General features: G+C 48.3%; 1 protein-coding gene across 2 annotated transcripts in view; it reads left to right on the forward strand.

Moving 5' to 3' along the window:
- Window positions 1–6,404, forward strand: part of LOC100080382 (neuronal vesicle trafficking-associated protein 1) — a 101,803-nt gene extending 95,399 nt beyond the window's left edge. For both annotated transcript variants that reach the window (XM_029061355.2, XM_029061354.2), the window contains exon 5: window positions 6,209–6,404. In XM_029061355.2, the coding sequence (XP_028917188.1) occupies window positions 6,209–6,304 (96 nt within the window). In that variant the 3' untranslated portion in view covers window positions 6,305–6,404. The remainder of the gene's footprint in view (window positions 1–6,208) is intronic.
- The last annotated feature ends 4,985 nt before the right edge of the window (window positions 6,405–11,389 follow it).

Below are 11,389 nucleotides of genomic sequence, written 5' to 3' on the forward strand. Positions count from 1 at the left end.
AAATACAGTTCATCCCAGCATGGTACGTTCAAATCTCTTGTCAGGCAGCAGGCACTCCCATATTGCTGCTGCATTTTCTTGCCCTCGTCAACGTTTCGAGACCGTCGTCAGATCTGCTTCGACACTGTTCCTCATTAATCTTCTATTTCCCTGACTTGTTCCTCTCCAGTCCCCACCCCAGTTTTGCTCTCCCGTATCACCTAAGGGTTAAGGTCACCAGGAAGCTACGTGTCTGTCGGTACAGTGCTCTGCACACAGTAAGCGCTCAAGAAATACGATTGAATGAATGAATGACTGAATGACTGATTGACTTTCCAGGCCCAGCTGGGAGGAGATGAGTGTGATGGGGAGACAGTCTCCGTCTGTGTCCGGGTCTATCTCGGTGATGTCTCCCAGCCGGCCAGTCCTTCATCCCCACTTCACCCAGCCCCGAGCCCCACTTCCGTCTCCGAGGAGCTCCACCGGGTCAGCCCAAACTGGGGCGAAAACAGGGGAGCCCCCATAGGTTGGACCATCTTTTCCTAACTGTGCCCCTGCCCGGAGATCTGGGCCCAAATCCGGACCGATCAGTCAATCGATCAGTCATATCTATTGAGTGCTTACAGTTTGCAGGACACTGTATTAAGCACTCGAGAGAGTACGACACAGTACGACAGACACATTCCCTGCCCGCAGGGAGTTTACGGTCTAGAGCGGAAGACAGGTACCTTTATAAATGAATAAATTATGGATTCGTGTGTAAGTGCTGTGAGGCTGGGAGGGGGGCTGTGAAATAAAGGGAGCAAGTCAGGGTGACACAGAAGGGAGTGGGAAAAGAGGAAATGAGGGCTTAATTAGGGAAGGCCTCTTGGAGGAGATGTCGCATATTCACATATTCATATATCTGTCGGACATGAATAGGGAGGGCGTTCTAGGACAGAGACAGAATGTGAGTGAGAGGTTTTTGGCGAAATAGGTGAGATTGAGGTAGGATAAGTAGATTGGATGCCCCCAGCCCAGTTGTGTGAGATTGACAGATGTGCTAGCCAATCAGAACCTCGCTGCAGGAACCAATCGGAGGACGTGGCCCATGAGTGGGCCCTAAATAAATCCTTCCACTGGTGGGAGCCAATCAAGAGTCACCCAGGGATGCTCAGGGAGGAATCATTCAAAGTTTAGCAAGGGTGTAGCATTATCGTGTACCCTTGGGAAGAACAGAATAAAGAAGTCACATGTTCCCTGCCCACTAGAAACTTACACTCTAATGGGGGAGACAAACATAAAAATATGGTCGAGTGGTCAAAATAATAATAACTGTGGTATTTGTTAAGAGCTATGTGCCAGGCACTGTACTAAGCGCTATGATAGATATAAGGTAATTGGATTGTACACAGTCCCTGTTCCACATAAGGCTCCCAGTCTTAATCCCCATATTTTACAGAGGAGGTAACTGAGGCATAGAGAAGTTAACTGATTTGCCCAAAGTCAAACAACAGACAAGTGGCGGAACCAGGATTGAAACCCAAGTCCTTTTGACTCTCGGGCCCATGGTTTATCCAGTAGGCCACACTGTGCTTAAAATAAATACGTTGAGAAAATGTGTATTTTGCGCAAGGAAAATGTCTACCAACTCTGTACTCTCCCAAAGGCTTAGAACTGTGCTATGCACACAGTAAACACTCAATAAGTATGATTGATTGAAATCTTTCGATTGGTATATATATGAGGGCTGAAGATGGGCATAAATTAATTCATAAGGATTAAAGTCTTCCCAAGAGATGAAATGATTTCAGTCTAAATATATCTGTATGTGTGAATATAACAATGAACTTGCTGTTTTACAAAATTGTCCATATAGGCACTATTCAAATATGTGATAATTAGTGGAGATTAAAAAAAATTCCCCTGATAGATGACCAGGAGGCAGAAGCGCTCCCTCTCCCTTTGGAATGGAGACCGGAATAGAATATCCTAGTTCCTTTAAGCTGGAAGGCCGGGTTGGTGTCTGCAAGAGCTAAGGTGATAATTGGATTTTCTTGGTTTCAGGTGCTCTACCAGACAGCTTTTACTTATCCCCTTTATGAATGTCCTTGTAAAAGTTCTGCTTAAGGGAACAGCCGTTATCGACAACGTCCCCTGTTTCATTAAGCTTATCGAGCCACAGGGTATCCAGTCAGTTCGGCTGAATTTGTTATTCTGGATCCGTCATCATATAGAGTAGCTATTTTCCAACCCACTCTTCGGTCCATACTTTTTATCATCGGCCTCACTGTGATACAATATTTAATGCGATGACTGTGCTTGTTAATGAGGGCTTTTATAAGAATCCATAACCGAGTGGAGAATTGGCCACGGTCTTGGCCCGGGGGGCTCCCATTTTAAGTTTTGTTGCGAGACAAGGTCGTAACCATGGGAATGGAAGGGCACAGCCTGAGGAAAGATGGGAGCTGTGTGTTGAGGGGGTTGAGGATGGAAGTTCTGTCTGGGACACCAGCTTCAGGAGCATTTGAAGGGGAGAGAGAGAAGGAGAGAGGGAGAAGGAGGGAGAGGGGAAGGGAGAGAAAGGGAGGAAGAGAGAGAGAGAAAGCACCGATCCCTGAAGAGGAGAAACAAAGATGCCAGTGGTCAGAAAAGATCAGGCTTCCCTGATTATTTATGCCTGCCTGTCTCTCCCATTAGACTGTAAACTCCTTGAAGGCAGAGACTTTATCTTTTCCTTCAAATGCACTCTCCTAAGAGTTGAATACACGATCCACATCCAGTCAATGCTCACGAAATGCTAATGGATCAATTGCAGGCTGACCTGTCTTCTGCAGGTATAATCAATCCATCAGTCGTATTTATTGAGTGCTTACTATATGCAGAGCACCGTACTAATCACTCGGGAGGGTACAACAGAATTAGCAGATACGTTCCCTGCCCGTGACGAGCTTACAGTCTAGAGGTAGTTATAACTAACCAAACTAACCACTCCTGAATACGTGGATGGTCCACCCATACAAGCGGTTATCACGAAGAAGGCCAGCTCTTACTGCAGTTCATCGGGAGGGAATAATTAGCCACTTCAGCATCGTCATCATCATTTCTAAAAATACCCTGTGATCCGTAGCGTTCCATTTCCAGGAAGCCGTAGATCCAGCAGTAACAGCTGATGGAGCGAGGAACAAATCTTTCCGTACAGTTTCCAGGCAGCAGGACTGCCAAGGTCTGTCGTCCCCACCGACTAGGGAATGAGAGATTGCATGATGACCTTGAAGGCTTCACCCTGGGGGAAAACAGATCAAATTTTGTCACCCCTTCCCCAGCCCCACAGCATTTATATCTACATCTTTATACTCTGACTCTTCCTCTATCTGGCATTCAATTTTAATATCTGTTTCCCCCTGTAGACTGTGAGGGCTCTGTTGAGCAGGTCTGTGAACTCCATTGTACTGTACTCTCCCCGGTGCTCAGTACGATGCTCAGTTTGCTGTAGGTGCTCAGTAAATACCACTAACCGATTCAAAAGGTAAAGATAAGGTGTTGAAAGGCCAGTTGTAGCATCCTTAGATTCGATGAGAAATCCGAGCAGGATGGTGCTTTGGGAGAGGGTGTGGGAGGAATCAGGGTAGAAGAGATACAGAAATGAGAGAGATAGGGCAAGTGTGAAGGGGGGAGAAGGAGGGGAGAGAAGGATTGAGAAAGGTGGGGAGAGAGGGGTAGGGAAAGGGAGAGAGAGATGGGAAGAGGGACAAGTAAGAGAGATAGAGGTGAGAAAGAAAGGAGGGAGAAGTTACATGGAAGGAAAGGAGAGAGGGGCAATACTGGTTCATTCATTCAATTGCATTTACTGAGCGATTACTGTGTGCAGAGCACCGGACTAAGCGCTTGGGAGAGTACAACAGAATGATAGACACATTCCTGCCCACAATGAGCTTCCGGTCCGGAGGGAGGGTGTAAACGTCCGATACAGTCCCTTTAGGCTGAAAAGCTCCTTGCGGTCAGGGAACTTGTCTACCAACTCTGCTGCGTTGTACTCTTCCAATCAAACAATCAATCATTCATATTTATCGAACACTTACTGTGTGCCGAACCCTGTACTAAGCGCTGGGGAGAGTATGATATGACGGTGTTGGTACCCACGGTCCCTGACCACAGAGAGCTTATAGTCTGGGGAGATTTAGTGCTCTCTACATAGTAGAAGTACATAGAGAAGCAGCGTGGCTCAGTGGAAAGAGCACGGGCTTGGGAGTCAGAGGTCATGGGTTCTAATCCCAGCTCCGGCGCTTTGTCAGCTGTGTGACTTTAGGCAAGTCATTTAACTTCTCTGGGCCTCAGTTACCTCATCTGTAAAATGGGGATGAAGACTGTGAACCCCTTGAGGGACAACCTGATCACCTTATATCCCCCCAGCGCTTAGAACGGTGCTTTGCACGTAGTAAGCGCTTAACAAATACCAACATTATTATTAGTAGTAGTAAGCACTCAGTGAATACTGCGGATTGACTGATGGATCGCTAAGGTGATGGCATCCTTGATGAATTGTGTTGGGACACCTGGGCGTCACAGAACCCTAGGGGAGAAGCAGTGGCCCAAAGTTACGCCTTTGTGGATCAGAACTCTTATCACCTCAGTCAGTCAATGGTATTTACTGAGCAGATACTGTGAGCAGAGTGCTGTTTTAAGCACTTGGGAGAGGACAACACAAGAATACAGCAGACACATTCCCCACCCACGAGTCTATTCTGACCGGAGGAGCCGGGAGGTTCCATTCAGGGGTGGAAAAGCTGGACCGAGATCAGAATCAACTTCGCCTATTCCTTGCCTCCTTCCTCTGCCCCACACCCTGGAAATCTGACCAGTGGAATCGGTCTTCTTTCCAGATGGCCTGGCGGGAAACTAAGCCCCCACTGGGCAATTCCCCGGGAGCACTGACTGAGGGATGCAGAATGGGGGGATGGGAGAGCCCCGGGGCTCCCGGGTGGGACTGGGGCCCACTGTTCTATCATGAGAAGGCAGCGGAAATCTAGATGTCGGCGCTCAATAAATACCATCGATGGATCCACTGATACCTGTCCTCCCTCCTATTTAGACTGTGAGTCCTGTGTGGGACAGGGACTCGATCCGTCCTAATAATAATAATAATACTCGTGGTATTTGTTAGGCACTTACTGTGTGCCAGGCACTGTATTAAGCGCTGGGGTGGATACAGGCAAATCGGGTTGGACACAGTCCGTGTCCCATGTGGGACTCACAGTCTCAATCCCCATTTTATAGATGAGGTAACTGAGGTACAGGGAAGTGAAGTGACTTGCCCAGGGTCACACAGCAGACAAGTGGCAGAGCTTTTATTGTATCAGTTTCAGGGCTTAGTGAAGTGCTTGACACACAGTAAGCACTTAATAAATATAACTACTATTATTATTATTATTATTATCACCTCCCTCCTTGGGACGGGAGGAATCCTCTTTGGGGACAGGGATCATGTCTACCAACTTTATTGTGCTGAGTACCGTGCTCTGTAATCAGTCGATCCACCAATCATATTTATTGAGCATTTACTGAGTGCGGAGCACTGTACTAAGCATTGGGAGAGTACAGTGTATCAGAATAGCTAGTCACATTCCCTGCTCTCGGTGAGCTTATAGTCTAGAGGGGGAGACAGACAGTAATACAAGCAAATGAATTCGAGCTATGGACGTAAGTGCTGTGGGGCTGACGGAGAGATGAATAAAGACTGTGCAGATTAAGTGTTTTATAAATATCATTTATTGACTGATACGGTCAGTCTGACCCCGCTAAAACCAGGGCCTCGGCTCGGCCCGAATCCTCCGAGTTTTGCGGTGGGCTTAGCTCCCGTCCTCACTTTGCTACAGAAGTCGAGAAGCAATGGAGAAGCAGCGTGACCCAGACAATGGACCCAGGGCCTGGGAGTCTAAAGAACTTGGGTTCTAATCCCGGCTCCGCCACTTGCCTGCTGTGAGACCTTGGGCAAGTCACTTCGTTTCTCTGTGCTTCAGTTACCTCGTCTGTAAAATGGGGATTAAGACTGTAAACCCCAGTGGGACGGGGACTGTGTCCAACCTGATTCGCTTGTATCCACCCCGGCATTTAGTACAGTGCCCGGCACTTAGTAAGCGCTTAACACGTACCATTATTATTATTATTGTGATCATTATTATCGAGGCCCAAGGCCTAGCGCTCTTCCTCTGCCCCGAGCTGACAATGTCCCGTTTTTCTTCTCTCGCTCAGCACAAGCACTGCACCCCGGCTGCTCTGGAGATGTATTATTCCGAGCAGGAAGCAGGATCCCGAGGAAGTCTCTACACGGCGATTAACCACTTAACTCAAGCCAAGAAAACCATCCCCGAACTGCCCTCCCCTTGGCTGCCGGTCATCAACGCCTTGAAGGAGGCCGAGAAAGCCAAAGAGGAGTCCCCCGGGCCCCGGCAGTAGCGGACGGAGGAAGGCCGAAGCCGGACGGGTCGGGACCGCCGCCTCAAGGGTAGACGTAATCACTTAGTCGAAAGGGTTCACCCATCATCCACGATTGCTTCCTAACCAACGACATTTCTGTGGGGGATATGGGGGGGGGGGGGGGCGGCAGCACCTTTGTTCCCGGACTTCCGTCTCCTCTCTTTCCCCCACTCGGCCCCAGAGGAAGGGAGAGGAGATTTTGGCCGTTCTCTGAGGGAGCCAGGCCCAGCCCCATTGGCGAACACGGTTCCCGCTGGCTTTTCTCTCCTTCTTTTTGGATTTTTTGTTTTTTGTTTATCCGGGGAGAGACACCTTTGGTGTGAGGAGAGAAAACCCAGAATTATGGGTTTCCGAGCCGAATAGGTTATCCTGAAACTTAACTCCTTCCCCGGGTACCCCCCCTCCCCCCGATCTTTCTCATGTGGCTAGTCGAGGTAGCGTCACCCTTGTCCCCCCAACCCGAGCCCGACAACTTCCCGGTGGGGAGAGGGTGTGGGGCTGGGTCGGGTGCCACCCCAACACCTGCCACTTGAACCAGTTCGCCCCACCCACTCTTTGGTAGTGTTTCTTCAAGGATCTCTCGTTGCTGTTTATTGTCCATGGCCTTGTTTATGTGGCGAGGGAAAACCCGCGATGGCTACGGGGCAGACCCCTCCACCCCCACCCCCACACCCCCCACCTCAAAAAAGCCCCCTTTTCGAGCTAAACACTTCTGCATTGCTGCCGTTGCTACCGTGCTGTTTGGAGACAAATGTTAGCAGGCATTGCACTTTAATTTGGGTAAGCTTTTAAATGTAATTTATGCTCCGCTTATCTTGGTTTGCAATTTGATTGCTAATTACAAGGCTAAATTTGACACCGTTTAATTTCCTTGCTGCTGGCTAGGAGCCTTTCGGTTTTGGGTTTTTTTTTTTAATTTTTTCCTTTCATTAACACTTCCTTCGAGTCTGTATTCTATGACTAGTGTGAAATCATTGTGACACTCTCCTTTGCACCTTGTGTTTGTACTTCTGCTTGGAGGCATTCTTCCGCTGCGGAGAAAACATCGGCAATTTTACAACCCTTTGTACATTTTTATAGGAATTGTGATCTGTCACATTGCAGCAAAGCACTTCAAGTGTGTCAAGTGCCAAAATGAATGTGGTGATCAGCAGCTTTTCTGTAAGTAAAAATAAATGTCACCCTCAGCTCCTGGACTCACTCATTGCTTCCCCTCTCCCTGGTTGACCTCGAGGCCTCTGGGAACCGTTGCTTGCGAGACCCTTGGTGCGGCAGGGCATCACGGATCAGTCAGGCAGTCAGTCAGATCGATGAGCGCTTCCTGTGTGCTGAGCCCTGTACTAAGCATTCGGGGAAGCGGCGTGGCTCAGTGGAAAGAGCCTGGGCTTCGGAGTCAGAGGTCGTGGGTTCGACCCCCGGCTCTGCCACTTGTCAGCTGGGTGACTGTGGGCAAGTCACTTAACGTCTCTGTGCCTCAGTTACCTCATCTGTAAAATGGGGATTAACTGTGAGCCTCACGTGGGACACCCTGATGACCCTGATGACCCTTAGAACAGTGCTCTGCACATAGTAAGCGCTTGACAAATACCAACATTATTATTATTATTTGGGAGAGTAGAATACAACCATAAACAGGCACACATTCCCCGCCTATAACGAGCTTACAGTCTAGAGGGGGAGACAGACATTAAAAGAAATAAATAAATGACAGATAAGGACATGAGTGCTGTGGGGTTGGGAGGGGAGATAAATAAAGGGAGAGAGTCAGGGCGACGCAGAAAGGAGTGGAAGAAAGGGAAAAGTGGGCTTAATCGGGGAAGGCCTCTTGGAGGAGATGGGCCCTCAAGAAAGCTTTGAAGCCGGGGAGAGTCAATGTCCGTCAGATATGAGAAGGGAGGACGTGCCAGGCCAGAGGCAGGACGCGGGTGAGAAGTCGGTGGTGAGATAGAAGAGGTCGAGGTACACAGACGAGATCGAGGTTCGGTTGGACAAGTTTTCAGCTCGCCTGTATCTTCCTTCTCCAAGAATCTCCAAGCGGGAGTGTGGCATCGGGGAGCAGAGTTCAGTGGTATTGATCGAGAGACATGGGAGTCAGGAGACTGCTGTGTGACCTTGAGCAAGTCATTTAATCTCTCAGGGCCTCAGGGTCCTCACCTGTAAAATGGGGATATGATATCTGCTCTCTCTGGCGCTTAGTCCGTAAGCCTGGGGGGCGGGCAGATATCAAATTTACTCTTATTAACTTATATCTACCCCAATATTGGTCCACTGCAAGTGATTAATAAATGTTGTAATTTCTCTTGTCATTATAGGGCATCTACGGTGCAGAGCACTGAACTCAGTATCTGGGGAAAAGTGTAAGTAAGCCCAATAATGCTAATGATAATAAGGATAGTACAGTGCTCTGCACACAATAAGCGCTCAATAAATATAATTAAATGAAAGGATAATTCTATCTATTGTGGCATTTAATGGGAAGCAGCATGGCCTAGTGCTCTATCCTAGAGTATCTAGAGCACACTGTCCTGGGAGTCAGAGGTCCTAGCTTCTAATTTCACTCTGTCGCTTGTCAGCTGTTTAACCTTGGACAAGTCACTTAACTTCTCTGTGCTTCCTCATCTGTAAAATGGGGATTAAGTCCTACTCCTACTTAGACTGTAAGCACCAAGTGGGATAGGGACTCTGTCCAACCTGATTATCGTGTTTCTACCCACAGGGCTTCGTACAGTGCTTGGCACATAAATAAAATAACAATCACAATAATAACGCTGTTATTGTGATTATTATTAGGGGCTTATTATGAGCCAAGGACCGTGCTAAGTAATACCTGGATAGTTACACGATAATGATAATAATGATAACGTTGGTATTTGTTAAGCACTTACTATGTGCAGAGCACTGTTCTAAGCGCTGGGGTAGGTACAGGGTCATCAGGTTGTCCCACGTGAGGCTCACAGTCTTCATCCCCATTTTCCAGATGAGGTAACTGAGGCACAGAGAAGTTAAGTGACTTGCCCACAGTCACACAGCTGATGAGAGGCAGAGCCGGGATTCGAACCCATGACCTCTGACTCCCAAGTCCGGGCTCTTTCCACTGAGCCACGCTGCTTCTCTGTGGGTGGGGAATATGTCTACTGACTCTGTTGTATTGTACTCTCCCAAGCGCTTAGTACAGTACTCCGCATGCAGTATGCCATTGATTGATTGATTCTATGTGAGAGGGAGATCAGAGGTTTTTATCCCCAGTTTGCAAATGAGGACACTGAGACACAGAGAAGCAAAGGGATTTGCCCAAAGTCACACAGCAGGCCAGTGTCAGCACCACAATTCGAACCCAAGTCACCTGTCTCCCATTCCAGTGCTCCTTCCACTAGGAAACAAAAGACCTGATCCGTACCTTCAAGGACGGAGGCAGTTTGTTAATCGATCAATCAATGGGTCATATTTATTGAACGCTTACTTTGTGCAGTCTGAGATATGGCAAGAACTCTGGCGCTGAGGACAGCAGAAGCAGAATCTCACTGGCAGCCTCCACCTTATATTGGAAAAATATTTCTCCTCATAGATCCCACCACCTACCTCAGTTTCCCTCAGCCTGGCAATGGCACCTCCTTCTCCTCCCCATATCCAGACAGCGTGGCTTAGATAGAGCACGGGTTTGGGAGTCAGAAGGATCTGGGTTCTAATCCCGGCAGTGCCACGTGTGCCACTTGTCTGCTCCGTGACCTCGGGCAAGTCATTTCACTTCTCTGGCTACCTCACCTGTAAAATGGGGATTAAGAGTGTGAGCCCCATGTGGGACAGGGACTGTGTCCAAACTGATTAACTTTTATCTACCCCATTGCTTAGAACAGTGGTTGGCGCATAGTAAGCGCTTAACAAATACCACTATCTGGACCCTACTGACAGGTCCCCTCCCCCGGCAGCCCCAAACTCCTTGTCCCGCCCTGTAAACCAAGTCATCTCAGATTGGGAATTTTCATTCTATGCCTTTGAGTTCTCTCCATTTGGAAAAAGGCTCCTGAAAGAACCATCATTTCCATCTTCCTGCTGCTCTCCCACCTCTGAACCTTGGCACACACAGTTCACATGGAGAAGGATATTCTTTCGTCAGCATCCTTTGATGTTTGGCGGAAAAAGGCAACGGAAAACCACTTCCATATCTTTCCCAAGAAAACCCCACGGATACGCGTACCGGTATCGTGGCAGAAGGTGGGTCGTCCGGAGAGGGCGCGTCCATGGAGTCACTGCGGGTCGGAGACGACCCGATGGCATTTAAAGAGGTATGATGTTCTGCTGCCTCAGAGACTTCTCTCCACAGTTCCCAGAAGAGACTTTTGAGACATTTTATAAGTCATCTTTACTTTCCACCCCTCTGGCAGGCAAACATTTGCTTGGGCTTCGGCTCAACCGCCCCTCACCTTAAGTGGTCCAAATCTCAGCTTCCTGGAACTGAGATTTAAGGGCTGCTCTGAGCAGAGCAGGAAAAATCAGACTCAAGCAAGTCACCCTCTGTTTCCCTGGGAACATCTCCCAAGCGGGACACTTGGTAACCGCTTACTATGTACCCAGCAAGATAATCAGGCCAGCACAGTCCCGGGCCACATGGAGCTCCCAATCTAAAAGGGAGGGAGAACAGGAATTTTATCTCCATTTAACAGATGGGGAAACTGAGGCATGGAGAAGTTAGCTGACTTGCAGGCAAGTCGGGATGCCAACCACATGATCTTTTCACCAGGTCAGGGTGAGGATCTAGTCACACTGCATTTTAATTGGACATCAGATGAGAAACCCAGCATCTTCCAAAATGAGCAGCTAGCATTCTCAGTGTCATGTTCTTCTTTCTTGCAATCTTGTTCTGAGATAGGTGTTTTAATAATAATTATAAAAATACTAATTATGGTATCGGTTAAGCGCTTACTGTGTGCCAAGCACTGTTCTAAGCACTGGGGTA

Source organism: Ornithorhynchus anatinus, chromosome 3 (assembly GCF_004115215.2).
Source record: "Ornithorhynchus anatinus isolate Pmale09 chromosome 3, mOrnAna1.pri.v4, whole genome shotgun sequence".
In the NCBI taxonomy this organism is placed as follows: Eukaryota; Metazoa; Chordata; class Mammalia; order Monotremata; family Ornithorhynchidae; genus Ornithorhynchus; species Ornithorhynchus anatinus.